The 14,783-nt window shown below is 43.7% G+C and overlaps 2 protein-coding genes across 6 annotated transcripts in view; both read left to right on the forward strand.

Moving 5' to 3' along the window:
* TRIM13 (tripartite motif containing 13) overlaps positions 1-9,132 on the forward strand; it is a 35,921-nt gene extending 26,789 nt beyond the window's left edge. For 2 of the 5 annotated variants that reach the window (XM_088051764.1, XM_014251740.2), the window contains exon 3: positions 7,894-9,132. In XM_088051764.1, the coding sequence (XP_087907890.1) occupies positions 7,897-9,126 (1,230 nt within the window). In that variant the 5' untranslated portion in view covers positions 7,894-7,896 and the 3' untranslated portion in view covers positions 9,127-9,132. Of the gene's footprint in view, positions 1-857; positions 1,354-2,737; positions 2,897-2,966; positions 3,085-7,893 lie in introns of those variants that run through there. The other 3 variants (XM_014251743.2, XM_005516346.2, XR_015771935.1) reach the window with 3 other exon arrangements.
* Positions 9,133-10,734: 1,602 nt separating this feature from the next.
* On the forward strand, positions 10,735-13,751 carry KCNRG (potassium channel regulator). The gene is made up of 2 exons (XM_005516345.3): positions 10,735-11,314; positions 13,161-13,751. Exons 1-2 carry the CDS (start codon positions 10,737-10,739, stop codon positions 13,411-13,413), a joined length of 831 nt encoding a protein of 276 aa, XP_005516402.2. The 5' UTR covers positions 10,735-10,736; the 3' UTR covers positions 13,414-13,751.
* Positions 13,752-14,783: the final 1,032 nt, after the last annotated feature.

Genomic DNA, 14,783 nt, shown 5'->3' on the forward strand with positions numbered 1-14,783 from the left:
AGCTGCAGCTGGCTGCCAAAATTGATCCTGCTGGAAACTTTTTTTTTTTTTTTTAACTGGATTAGCTTTCAGCTCTGTTGGCAAGCTGATCTGGCTTAACGTGTGGCTGCATGAGTGTCGGAGCCAGCAGAGAGGAGGCATCAGGAAAGCATGACTAAGGAAAGGGGAAAGGATGGAATGATGACTTTTGCCAGTAGCACAGTCTCATCTTGGCTTAACCCCCCCGAGAATCTGCCTGTCAGGGTAGAGTTACCTGTTACAACTTGAGTCACGTTAATGGCTTGCTTCCACTGAATGAGAAAAATCTTGTTCCTTTTTTCCTTGCTCTTCTGATGTTAGACCTTATGATTGTCTAATCTTGCATTGGACTGATTTAACTTGTTGAATCAGCACAAAACTTACCTCAACAAACAAAAGGGAATAACATTCTGCTGGCTGAGTGGGTGGAATCAGCTTGGTAGAGCATCTGCAGAGGCTGGCAGATCTGCAGAGGCTGGCAGAGCTGGGACAGGCAAAGGGAGTCATAGCTGTCAGCTCTGAGGTCGCTGACTGAACCACAACACAGAGCTTCAGTCTCAGAAAACTCCTGGCATAGTGCTTCTTAGAAGAGCCGTGATCTAGGTTTTCTCTGTAGTTTAAAGGTGACAGTAGATTATTGCCCTTTGTCTTACAACAAATACGGTGTTTGTCTTGAAAATCTGGAAACTGCCACTATTGTATAATTCCTTCCAAATTTCTACCCCTATATTTTCAACCCTCCCATAACTAAGTGGTGTTTATCCTAACACCTCCTTTCAAGCTGAGCCCCTCCTTTGAGCCTAAATTTCCCTTTGCTTTGTTTATCTATTACTCCACAGATCTACAAATGTTTTTTTCCATCAGCCAGAGCTTTACTCTGAAGCTTCCACAACCGGCCTTTGATGCTGCCTTGGGAAGACACTGTGCTCTTGGATGCAGGAATGCAAACTCGTAAACAAACTGCTACTGAAAGTGCTGCTATTGCAGCAGAGTTAAAAAGTATAGAAAGATGGACTTATAATGTGTGAAAAACGGTTCTGTGTGGCTCTGTCAGTCAGATAAGAAGAGTGCCCAAATTCTATTTGATTGTACTCAGGACAGCCGTGGGACACTTAAATAGAGTGCTGGCTAGGCAGTGTTTCTATGCACCAAGCACAGAAATCCTGCTGTGTGTTTGCCCAGAAGTTTAAGCTTTCCTCTTTGACAGAAGAAATCAAAGGCAAGGAGGGACAAGAACACTTTCAGGTGTAATAAAGAGGCATTATCCCAGGTGGGCAGGCAGCCATTCTTCCATCCATTCAGCTCCTTCTTCATTTATAAGGAGACAGATTTGGACCAGCCCAAAGAATTAATAGAGAATAAAATGTACTCTAAAAATAGATCAGAAAAAAATGTTATAGGAGAAATATATGGAAATATATATATATAATAGTGAGAAATCTAAAATGCCATGTTGTTGTTAATCTTTAACCATAAAATTACAAAGATTAATAGGACCTAGAAATTCTTGAGACCAAAGTGGCTGCTGGGAAAGCGTAGACAAGGAGTACTCAGCAAATGTAAATGCACAAGCATTGGGATATCACTTGAAAATAGTTTAGGTGGCTGAGGGAAACTATCTGGAATTACTTGTTTTTAATAAACAGCAAACAAGACGCTGGATAATTAAGAAGAAACAAGCAGGATGTTGAAATACATGTGAAGGTCTCAGTTGCTTTTGTGCAGCAGCTCTACCTCCTGGGGCTGTTCTCCAGTGGATAATGGAAGAAATGCCTCAGTGTGTAGGCACTCTGAAAGGGATTTTCAAAAATGCTTATCCTTGGTCAAACTGTTCCCACTGAGTTAAGCTGAGCAGGCAGGCCAACTTGGATGGGGCAGCAAGGAGAGAAGGTGAGGAGTGCAGTAAATTGGGGAAGCATAACCTTAGCACGTTATTGAATGGCTTTTAAGATCCAGATTCCTAAATAATCAAGAGAAATATGTCAGATGTGTGAGAGAGCTTCATTTGATAGAAACACAGTCTGATTTGTGATGTTCCTTGTGTGGGGCATTCCTGGGGGTGAAGAGTCTCCCCTGTGCTGATGAGTGATGTGACTGCAGTAGGTGCAGAGTAGGGAAGGGATGCAAGAGGCAGAGTATGGGAACATTGGGATCAGCTTTCAATGTAGTATTTCACAGAGTCTAACTTGAAAATAAGTTCAGTTTGACTTTGATGTGAGACCTGTTCTGCTGACTGCAAACTAACAGAACTGCAAAAGAGATACCCAACACAAAGGTCCTCTGATGTCTCAGCACTACCAGATTGAGTTTCATCGTCCTGTAACTAGAATGTTCTTTCAAGTGGACATGAGCTATCTCTTCTGCTCCATCTCCCCAAGACTAGTCAGTGTTATTGTGGAAAACCTGCACAGGTTTTACAGGCCACGTTAACTCTCCAAGAGAGTCACCAGCTGGAAATGGTATAACCAGTGTGTTCAAGCAAATAAGAATGAGTTGCTATCCTTTTATGAAGCACATAAGGCTATCTGTCTCAAATTATGTTATTTTTTTAATAAGTGCTTTCAGAAGGTGGCAGATGCCCAGCAGGCTTGCCACCCAGCAGCGCCCCTCCTTAGGCTGTGCAACGTGCGCCTGTGAGCTGCAGGCTCAAGTGTAATTTAACAGAGTTAACAACAGAAACCCGTATATATCTCGGCGGACATATCTCGGCGGAGGCACAGGCTGCAGCCTCGGCCGCCGCCTTAAGCAAGCAGCGTCCACCGCCGGCCCTCTCTCCCGGCAGCTCCGGAGGCTGTCTTGGCCGCTCGCAGGCAAGCGGAGGAAGGGAAGAGCCGCAGCAGCTCCTGCCCTGGGGCTGGATCGGCGGCCGCGGGCCAAGGTGGGTGGGCCGGCGGGGCAGCAGCTCCCGGCCCATCGCTCCGGCGGGCCGGGGCCGGGCGGCGGGGCGGGAGCGGCGGGCCCGGAAGGCGGGCGGCGGCCGGGACGGGAGCGGCGGTGAGCCGTGCGAGTGACTGAGGCGGCCGGTCCCCGCCTGACCCGGGCTCCCCGCGGCCCCGGCCTGCCATGGTGAGTAGCGGGGCCCGGGGGCGGCAGGACGGGCGGGCGCGGCCGGGCGAGCGCAGGCCGCGGCTTTGTGAGAGGCGGGGGCAGCGCCCGGCCCGGGGCCCCCCGCGGCCCGAGCCGCCGGTTCCGCTGGCAGCCGCCATCCCCCGTGGGCCCCGCTGTGCTTCGCGGGGCGCGGGCGGAGCAGCTGGGCCCCCCTGCCCCGGGCTGCGGTGCCCGGCGGAGGCCAGGGCCGGCGGCTGGCTGCAGTGCTGTCGTTGAGGGGCGATTCCCCGCTGGAATTGGAGAGGGGGTTGTAACCAGCAGCGGCATGGAAACCTCTGCCAGGTCAAGGGACAGTGGGGGTGAACGCGGGGACCAGCGTTGGGGCAGCCCCTGCGCTGGACAGACCGTCCAGCCCCGGGGGTGAAACGGTGTTCATGGGACTGTGGGTGCACTGGGCAGAGATTGCTTATTTCTCCAGGCCTTCCTGCCTTTCCAGTCTGAAGGGGTTGGAGCTGCCTGGTGCTCCTGGAAAAAATTTTGGCCATGAAATACCAGGTTTAAAGCATAGACAATTTATCCAGGTCTTTTTGGCTGTCTGGATAGCAACCTTCCAGTAGCTGAAAGGGGCCTACAGGGAAGCCAGGGAGGGACTCTTCAACAGGAACTATAGTGACAGGACGAGGAGTAATGGGTACAAACTGAAAGAAGGGAAATTTTGTTTAGATATTGGGAAGAAATTCTTTACTGTGCAGGCAGTAACACTGGAACAGGTTGCCCAGGGAGGTCGTGGATGTCCCAGTCCTGGCAGTGTTCAAGGCCAGGTTAGTAAGGCCTTGGGCAACCTGGTCTAGTGATTGGTATCCCTGCCCATAGCAGGGGGAGTTGAGACTAGATAATCTTCAAAGTCCTTTTCAACCCCTTAACGTTCTATAATCCTGTTACCTACTGCACACAGAGGTCAGTTCCACATTAAAATGTATACAATGACCCTTCATTAGATTGCAGTTTCTCTCAGTGGAATGAACAAGGTTAAGATAATTGCTGCTGGAAGGAGGATCTTCCATCTCCCTTCCCTTGTGTGTGGAACTCTTTTTAGGGCTGATTCAACACACCAGTCTGACAGAAGGCTGGTGGATTGCTCACAGGGGGTCCTGACACAGACCGGGGTCCTTTCCAAGGAAGGGAGATGAGACCTCTCCTGACTAGCTCAATTACTTGTAGAAATGTAGCTTGACTCGGTCAAGTCTTATTTAGAACAGTTACATGCCGTTGCAGGAGACTTGTGATTCAGGAGTTTGTTGTTTTGTTTGAAGCCTGGTGAAATTCTGGTTTTGCTTTCAGCACGCTGCTGGCTGATAAACCCAACTTCTGTGCTGAGAAGCATGCTAAATGAATTTCTCTCTGGAGTGTGGGAAAAAGCTACCGTGGTTGTTTTTGCTTTTATGGTTTGATGTTGTTTGCCATTCTTCTTCCTAATGATAAAACGGTACAAGTTGCTCTTTCTGATGGGTGACATATGTTGGGTTTCTATCCAAAGATGCTTTTGGTCCATGTGCTACAAGTGGGGAATTCCAGGGCCACCTAAATCTGGGTCAGAAATTACACAGAGAAATTCCCCGTGGAAAAACTTAAATGTCACTGTAGTTCATCACACAAATACCAGGTTGCTAAGGAATGTTTCAATCCACAGACAACTTACTGTCTGAAATTAATTTCCTAAAGAAGGCAGAAGTTAATCTGTCCAAGCAGTCATACAAATCTGTATGTTTGGTTTGGTATTTCTGCTATTGTAAGGGTGGGGGAAAGTTTGTAGACCTACTCATTTATTTTTTTCTAAATCCAGTGTTTTTAATGATGTTGTATAAAGGTTTTGGAATTCAGTTACATTTATAAAACATAATTATGTAATTTGGTAAGTGGGGTTGAAATGGAACAGGACAGTTTCAGTTGGATCATGAAGCCTTTTTGTGTATGTTCTTTGTATTCTTAGGAGTGTGAAAATCTTCAGTGTTTGTCCTGCAATTTTGATGGAAAGTGTTATAGAAAGCATTTTCTGCATTGGTTTGCAGTTCTTGCTGTCAGGCATGCAAAGCTGCTTTTCCAGCTCCCTAACTGGGAAGTAAAATCCACCCTGGTAAAGGAGATGGACCAGAGCAAATATTTTCTGCCCTGCATTTCCATTTACCAAGAGATGGAAAACTGTCGTTGTAGTTTCGTAGTTATTATCCTCTTAACACGAGCAGAACTGATCTTTGTGCTGCTACTGTGGCTAAAAGCTATGGCTACAAGTCGGAAAGAGAGAGCTGCTCACAAAAAGGAAAGCTCAAGAGTGGAGGGATGAAATTATCATCTTCCTGTCATCCCATTATTTTTAGCACTGGGAAAAAGATGGAAGAGAGACGTTGCTTTGAGAGCATGAGAGGTGCTTCAAAACTACATTCTCCTCACAGAAAATGAGGTTTCTGAATGGCATCTGTGGGCTTACAGGAAACCCATTAGTTAGAGTTATTAGACCTTTTCTCTGGGACATTGTCCCTAGTTGTAGTGGTGGCTGCTTCTACCTCCTGACTTTAGTTCTGAGTAAAAAAGCTGGCAATTTTTCTAAAGTCTCTTTTTTTCCAACAAGCATAGATAATATGTGAACAGGCAAAAGCACATAAGCATGGTTGTCTCAAGCATTCTGACTGTCATGCTGTGACAGGGAAGTTGGGATTGGGAGGGAGAGTCCCTCTGGAGCAGGGCAGCACTATTGTGAGCCAGCTTCCCTTTCATTGCTGGGAGTGTAATCCAGCCTGGAGGCTCATGTTTAGTGTGCCTGCAGCAAGAGAAGAGTCAAGTCCTGGACACCTTACTAAAGGGGGCTCCTGCACCACCGCAGGCCCCCAGCCCCGCTCATTTCCTGAGGGGCTCTCAGGGATCACTGCACCTGTGCCAGCAGCAGCAAGTGGCACAAAAAGCGAGGGGATGTGCACTAGGAAAACTGTAAAGGGAGGGGATCGGTCCCAGGGTTTTGTTCATCCCAGATCTGCACTGTACACAGTGGCAGGACCAATGTGGGATGTAAGGGCTGGTGGTCTTTTTCCTTCATTTTATTTTCCATCTTTACTCTCTCTTGTTCTATCCCAGCCAGTGTGGCAATTGGATTTTACCACTTGCTCTGTACCGAAGTTTGCTGGGGGAGTTGGGAGCTTGGTAAAGTTCACTGTAAGAGTCAAGAGCTGGTTGGCCAACACTTCTTTGACTAAATAGTGGGATAGCTGTCAGAGTTAAGGTGGCCGTGTAATAAAGGGTAAGAGTTCCCTGACACTGGACTGCTGTCTTTCTTCAGCCCACCGAGAATTTCTGCTGAATTTCTGGGTTGTGACAGCCCCTCCTCCTCACTTGAAAAGCATGGGAGGTTTGCTTACACTTCCCAGGAATGGCTTTTACTGTGAAGTTGCACTGGGACTATTGGTCCTTTTATGAAGGCAAGTCAGGACTGACCTCACCTTCTTGAGAGCGAACTTTCCTTGGGTCAGTGGTATTGATTTTGTTGCTCTTCTTGTCCTGTGCAGCTCTCTTCTTGACTCCCACGTTTTCCACTTCATATTTCTTTGAGGGGACAGAAACCTTAGAAATTATGTCAAAACTAATTAAGAGGTCATTCACATGCCTTGATGTCACAGCAGTACTTTGATGCACTTTTCTGTGATCTCTTTCAATTTATAAAAGGAATTTTATTGCATATATATGAATATATGTTGTATAATATGGAAAGAATTTATGCAAGGGCAGCATCTTTCTAATTATAGCTCAAAACTAAGTGTTTGAGAGCTTTGGATGATATGGACTGTCACTTATTTTGGTCTTTATTAGCTATTTGTTTTCTTAGAGCCTGCTGTAAGTTACAAGGTGTCTGCATCTGAAAACTTGGCTTTAGTTGGAGGCAGGGAGAGGGTAGTGCACTGTGTCCCTTCATAGGAAGGATTACACAATAACTATTCTTCCTGTAGGGTTTCTCCTACATTTCCAGAAAGAAGTTACTGAGGCATGAATGCTGTGAGAATGGAATTGGAAATAGAGATTGCAGATGAGTAAAATGGTTAACAGCTTTGTTTCATGATGAATTATCAAGGATTATGGGCAGCTGTCATTTGAAGTACTTTAACTTCATGCTGAATACCTCAATAGTAACACATTCCATTGGTTATTTAAAAGTATTGCAGGAGCAAGAGAAAAGCTAATTCATAAAGTGAGTGGTGACTCTCCTTTGGCCTTGCAAGTCAAGCAAAAAGACACAATGTACTCTGTAGCAGCAGAAATATTGCAGCTAGGCTTTTTCAGTCACTTTTAGTATTGTCTGCAGTACCAGTGCATGGGGTTTGAAACTGGAAGCTTTGGATGAGTGGAGCAAGGAGAAAGTAATGAAATCTTAGCAGGGTGTATTGGCTGGGTATCTTCTGTGCAAATCCCGTTTCTGTGTATTGCATCAGCAAGGAAAGATGTAAGTCTCGCACTTTTACTATGAGTCCATGAGTTATTTTCTTTCAGAATCCTTGCTGGAACTGGCAAGTGTTCTTTTCTAGCATTTCTAGTTGAGAGTCAAAAAAAATTGTTCTGCCTGAGCATTTCACTTCTTGTGCCTGCCATTTGCTGGCCAGATACCACAGCCAAGGGGGACTGGCTGCAAAAACCCAGCTGCAGCTCTGTCTGAAGGGTACTGGAGAAAAAAAAATACATCCTGTTCTCACTGAGACATGTCTCAGATGGAGATTGGTTTTTGTATTATCTCCTTGAGGGACAAATAAGTTTTGTAAGTTCTGTTACCATCTTTTTTCTCTTTCCTAGGATATGATGGAGCTCCTAGAAGAAGATCTGACCTGCCCCATTTGCTGTAGCCTGTTTGATGATCCTCGTGTCCTGCCCTGTTCACACAATTTCTGCAGAAAGTGTCTAGAAGGAATTCTTGAGGGAAATGTGCGAAATGTGCTTTGGAGGCCATCCCCTTTCAAGTGCCCCACATGCAGGAAGGAGACTCCTGTCACTGGAGTCAACAGCTTGCAGGTCAACTATTCCCTGAAAGGTATCGTGGAGAAGTACAACAAAATCAAAGTAACTCCAAAAATGCCTGTGTGCAAAGTGCACAGCGGACAACCCCTTAACATTTTTTGCCGGACAGACATGCAGCTGATCTGTGGGGTTTGTGCCACCCGTGGCGACCACACAAAGCATGTTTTCTGTTCCATTGAGGAAGCTTATTCCCAGGAGAAGCGGGCTTTTGAAACCTTGTTTCAGGGCTTTGAAACTTGGCGTTGTGGAGATGCCCTCTCACGGCTGGATACCTTAGAGACCAGTAAGAGGAAAGCTCTGCAGATGCTGACGAAAGATTCTGACAAAGTGAAGGAGTTCTTTGAGAAGCTGCAACACACGTTGGAGCAGAAGCGAAATGAGATCCTGTCTGACTTTGAGACCATGAAGCTTGCAGTGATGCAGGCATACGATCCAGAAATCAATAAACTGAACACGATTCTACAAGAGCAGCGGATGGCTTTTAACATTGCGGAGGCCTTCAAAGATGTGTCTGAACCCATTATATTTCTGCAACAGATGCAGGAGTTCAGGGAAAAAATCAAGGTGCTCAAAGAAACCCCTTTACCTTGTTCCACTGTGGACATCAGTCCCACAATGAAGAGCTTTGATACCAGCCAGTGGAATGGAATAAAACTTGTTGATGTGGACAAACTTTCCTTGCCTCAGGAAAGCAACACTTTCAAATTCAAGATTCCCTCTGTCTTTTCACGCAGATTTATAGTGAACTCTCTTATTTTCTTGCTCATTCTTGCTGTCACCAGAATGTCCTTTGTGGAGTCAGTCATTGACAATCTCCAGTGCTGGAAATCTCAGTTCCTTACAATTTGCTTGTCCTATTTGGCAGATACCGTGGAGATAGCAGATCATGCAGTCTTTTACTGGGAACAGATGACAGATGGAGCCTCACTTTTAAGAGAAAAGTGTAAAAACTATACGTTGGTTGTACTGGATAACGTTGCACAGTTTGTGTGCAAATATAAACTGTTGTGAAGTGTCTGCTGGAATATAAGAACTAAGAGAGATCTGGGGAAGAAAGCATGGAACTTCTTAAATTAATTGGTCTTTTCAGACTTCCAGTGAAAACATTCAAAGATTCAAAATGATTCCAAAACATTCATAATGTTCACATAGTTTGAGCACTGCTAAACCAGAAAATGAAATGGAGCTTTGAAAAACACCTTGTGGATTCTTCTTTCAGTGGTGATTATGGGAATATTACTCACTGTAAATCATTTTTCTTACCAAAATATAGGGCCAAACTGTATCTTTAGTTTGATGTTAATGTAACTGTAGAATAAGATAAAAAATTGTAGTTTAAAAGAAGAATTCTAACTGGGAGATCGTTTGGAAAGAGCAAGAGGAGTTGTGATTGAGGTGAGCACTGTGCTGACAGGTTTGCTGAGGACTGCCCTTCCACTGCAAAATGCAGTGTGCATCATTCACATTCTGGAACCAGCTTCTATCTGATGATGTTATTTCTCTCTGAAATAGCTATGTGTTCTGGTTTGATTTTGTGGTTTGTTGTTGTTTTTTTTTTTGTACAACCAAATGTTGTAATTACCCTGTGCATTCAGATAGTGTGTTCTATACAAAAATGTATCTTCAGGGCAAGCATAAATTCTAGAGGTAATGATAAGAGCAAGCTGCAAGACAGTATGTGCTTTGCAGATAGTTCATACTTTGCAGTTTACTTTTCCAACATCAAATTGTTGGGGTAGCTGGGCTGGTTTGTTAGATCCATGTTTCTCTGAAGCCATGCTTTCTTAAAAACTGGCCTTAACATAAAGAACTTAGTGCAGTGAAGGGTGTGCAGGGTTCTGCCACAGGAAGGCAGCTTGGACTCTAGCCCTGCAGAGGTGGCAGGTACAACAGCTGCTCTCCTGTCCCTCTCTGCCTCTCCAGATTGCAATTCCAAAAGCCAGGAAAAGTGATTGGGTGATTCTTGGAACAGGTTGTATGATGCAGCAGGTGTATGGATGTTGGTGGTGTTTGAAGAACCTTGTGCAGGTTCTTCCGCTGTTATTGTATTTTTGTGTATCTCGTTTCAGGAGCTACTTGAATTTTCTGGTTGTACTGACTTGGCCTTACATTTTAAAGGGAACCTTAAGCTTGAGTTCTCTGAAGTGCCCTTCTTTTGGAGCATATGGTACTGAAATGTCTTGCCTGAAGCTCATCTAACCTGTTTTTGCAGTGGTCCTATGAACAGCAGTGTATGGAACGAAAATGTTGAACTGGCATTTCTAGAAAACAAACATAACGTGTGCCATACTTTGGGAATATTTGTTTGCCTCTCTCAAGGTTTCATAAGTTGTGACAGTCAATTGACTGTATTCCAGTAGTCCTTGCGAGCTGTTCATTTCAAAAATAAAACATAAAATGCCAAGAATCAAAGTTTCCAAGCAACCAAACCCAGCAAACAAAACTATTGTACATGATATTTACATCTTTGTTGCCTGGGAATGCTGTTGCTGCTCCACACCTCACTCCAAACACTTGCTAAAAGCACGCAATGGTTCTTGCAGCCGCCTTGCCGTTTAGGAAAGATCAAGTCACAGACATGTAGATCAGAGAACTGCAATTCCTGAGTGGCTGAGGTAGCCATGAGTAGTCGAGAGGTGATTGTTCTGAGTGTGGGAGGTGTGAGATTTGTAACCCGGGCTTCTACCTTGCAGCAGTTCCCTGAGTCCAGGCTGGCACGGATGGTGAATGACAATGACAGGGAATTTAAACTGGTGAATGGAGAGTTTTTTGTGGACAGAGATGGAGCTTTGTTTAGTTACATCATGGACTTCTTGAGGACTCTCCAGGTGTCCTTACCAGCTGATTTCTCAGACTATCAGAGGCTGCAGAGAGAAGCAGAATTCTATGGACTCTACCCCCTGGCGGACGTCCTGAGCCAAGAACACTTGCTGAAGCCGAAGCTGGAGGTCTTGGAAGTGCATTTTTCTCTCCAAGAAATGCAGGCCTTTTTCCGGATCTTTGGTTCCTGTAGTAGCACCATTGAGGCACTGGCTGAGCAGATCACTGTGTTTACAGGGCAGCAGTCAGGACAGGGCTGGAATAGCCCTTTTCCTTCTCAGAAAACACTCATTCCACTTCCTTTGGAAAGACCCTCTCATCATGATATGGTTTTTCAGTGTGGTACTGAGTATTCTGCTGGTGACCAGTTTGTGGCCAGGTATTGTCCCTAGAGTGACTTCTCATTACAGACGTGTCTTTGTGGCTTCCAGTTCATGAAGTGCACACTATGTGCTAGAAAAGCTCATTTTAAAGAAACTGAAAGGAAAGAAATATGTTTCCTTCTTTCTGTTCAATGTTATCTTTTTCTAGTTCTGAAACACCCAGTTTAATTTGTTACACTGATTTGCCTGTTCTTTAGCTTTCTAAAATACTGTTCTTGGTGTTTGTTTATGAGCTCTCTTTGGTTTTTCTCTCTCTCTGCCATTTCCTCCCCACTCACTTTAGAATTTCACAGTATCACCTTCTGGAGAACATAAAAAATGCAGTAAAATGAGGCAAAGTAAAGAAGTAAAGTATTGGGGGTACTTTAAGTACTAAAATATCCAGTAGCTTATGGTGCAAAAGGCTTTTATATGGAAAACAGGGAACAGAGAATGGCAAGAAGGGTTAAAAACTCCAGTGCAACTGAGACATCATTTCAGGGACTGGAAAGCTTTTGTAGAGCGTTTTATAAGGAGGAGGGAGAAGAGTCATTATTAACTTTATGCTTCACAGTGGGTTTTCTTTGACTTCAGAGCCAGGTTCTGTTTTTATTAAGATAACTGTGTATCAGTAATTTTTGTGATAGCATTATTGTATTCTAATGACTACTTAGGTTTTTTAAACTATCTTTTGCTGGATGTCTCTATTGTATGGAGACGTGTTCTTACTGTATAAGAAAATGTTAACCTAATTTGTCCTCTGTGGCTATTAGAACATCTGGAATTTTATGGAAATTTCATTGAAATATTTCCAAAAGGGTTATTCTATTTGAATATATGAACCAACACAGCAGTCTTTTGATTATTCTTTTAAAGAAAATAAAATCTTTCTTTCAGCTTTCTTTGGCTAAGCAAGTAGAATAAAAACTACTTTGCAATTGTGAAATCAGTCGATATATGTGACTTTTATATATATGTGTGCCAAACCTTAACTTTGTGACATATTACTAATTTTAATGGATTAGCAATTGGTTGAGTAGGTTATGGCAACTTAAGTAGTGGGGAAATTATTTCTGATTTTTTCATTTATTTCTTCAGACTTGGTAAAAATTTCGCTCTGCAGATCAATAAAAAAACTTATCTTGAGTAATGAAACAAGTCAAATTTGATTACATTGCCTTGCTGAATTTCTGTCTCCTCTATCTCCTTAATCTTTGTGGTGACACGGACTTTTTTGCCTTTCTTGTGTTTTCCATGAATATTTGGTGTACTTGCCTGTGAACTGTGGAACAGTTTCACCCGTCAGTTTATATATTTTGTAATGGTATTTTTACCTGACTTCTGCTCCTCAGAATGTCTGGATAGATTCTTACACTGTACTTTATATCAAATAAAATCATTTGAGGCCACGTGAAAATGATTTTCATATTTGTTACCACACGACCTGCTGTACAAAGTAATTTGCAATAAATGTCACTGTTTGTAGAGAGAGAGATCCTGTGTGTTGGAGTGATGCTCTTGGGGTGAACATGACTCTGCTGTCCATCATTTACTCTTACCTGAAAAATGCTGCAGCATTGCAGAGCCTGCTGCTCCCTTTTTCTCTGGGGTTGTCACAGATATTTCTTAAGAAAGTAAGTTTTGTGGCAGGGGAGGGTGTGAAAGAGAAGCACTTCTTCCCCAGCACATAAATGGACGAACTGAGAATTACTCTTAATGAAGGAAAGAGTCCAGTTGTCCTTAAAGGAGTAAAATAATATCTGGAACCTTGACTGGTGTAAGCGCAGTGCAGCTGTGCTGATCTATGCTGTCAAGAAGTAGTTAAAGTGTGTTGTAACTGCCTTTTTTTTTCCCTGATTTTAGGTATGTTTCCATAAAGCCTGATAATAGAAAGCTGGTTAATGGTACTAATGTGCTAGGCCTGCTGCTTGACACTTTACTCAAAGATGGATTTCGCCTGATAAGCACCAGGACAGTCACCAGTGAAGAGAAGGTTGAATGCTACACTTTTGAAAGGATGAAGAGGGCAGGAGGCCTTGCCATCATAGTGAACCAAACCCCAGGGAGCTCTGGGGTAACACAGGCAAGGAGAAGCCAAGTGCAAAAAGGGAAATGAAGACTTTTTCTTCCAGCTTTTGAACGTAGGAGAGGGATGTGTCAGCACTAGTGGCCTTTTTTTGGTTTTTTTTTTGTTTGCTTCATCTTGTTTGAAACTGCAGCTATTGAGAGAAGTAACACATTTACTTTCAAGTATTTGGGGAAAATATTGCAATCTTACTTTTTACCGCTCCATCCCCTCTTTAAGTAAAAGAAGCCCAGATTCAACACTGGGTTTGTGGACCAGATTTCAGCATTTCCAAGAATTGTTTTTGCTTTTTCTCTGTGGCTAAAATTTACATAAGGACTTGCCAAGCATCAGCCATTCCTTCTAGGAAATTGTTTTCATGTTCTGTGCTAATCTGCAAGTAGATTTTAAAAACATGGTAATACATGAAGAAATAACATCTTGATGCAACTGTTATCTCAAGAGTTTGGAGATGTGGCTGGAGGAGGAATGCAAACCCCAAGGATTGATTAGTGCTTCCATTAACTGACTCTGGCAGTTGGCTGAGAGCAGTATAAAGGGAACATCCTGAGCTGTGCTGCTGTGTGGCTTTGTGAAAGCCATTGCTGCGGTCTGTGAAATAATGTGTGACTGTGTCTTGCAGAACACTTCTGTCCTCTCTTCCCACTCTGGTGGCATCTGCTCTTTGGTTCTGAGAATTAAATGATAAAGATCTTTGTGAAGAGAAGGTCAGTTAATTTTTAGTGCTTTCACCATAAAAAGGATGAAAATGTGATAAATAGCCCTTCAGATGAAAGAGTTTGTACAGATTCAAACAAAATAGTGCAAAGGATTTTTAAGCACTTGTTAAGTACAACACAGTTGAAGGCTTAGCAGAAGTGGCTTTAAGAGCCTTGGGAATGTTAGTCCTGTACAAAGCTTTGTAAAGGTGCCAAAATTAGCTCGGGTACTGAGAGAGGTAAGCTAATGAAGCTTTATAAATTAAGAACCTTTTGTCCTTCCATCAAGGCAGGGAAAGAAGATAGCAGTAACTTCAGGGAGTCGATAGTTGCATCTCAATTTTGTTGCTGGTAAAGCACCATCTTCCCAAGGCTTCGAACAGCCCAGGAGAACCACTTTGGGCTTTCTTGGCTGACCAATTTGATCTGGCTTTTCATTAGTTTTAAAAGGTGAATGCATTACTTTATTTGCAGCATTTGATAATGGGAGTGGGACTCAGCCATCTGTTTCTTGCCCTAAGGAGTTTCAGTGAAATTGATCTTCCCAGACTGGTGGTGCCATTAGTGGACATCTCTTTTCTTTGGCTACTGCTCTGGGGCATTTCAGCTTGATCCAAGTTCAGAAGCTCAGCAGAAACAGTGAAGTCCTCTTTGCTGTTCTAGAGCTGTATGGGTTGAGAATAATGTGATTATGGGACTACA

The sequence above is a fragment of the Pseudopodoces humilis genome, chromosome 2 (assembly GCF_049639895.1).
Source record: "Pseudopodoces humilis isolate 2021_Gansu_Grassland_sample_001 chromosome 2, ASM4963989v1, whole genome shotgun sequence".
Lineage (NCBI taxonomy): Eukaryota > Metazoa > Chordata > Aves > Passeriformes > Paridae > Pseudopodoces > Pseudopodoces humilis.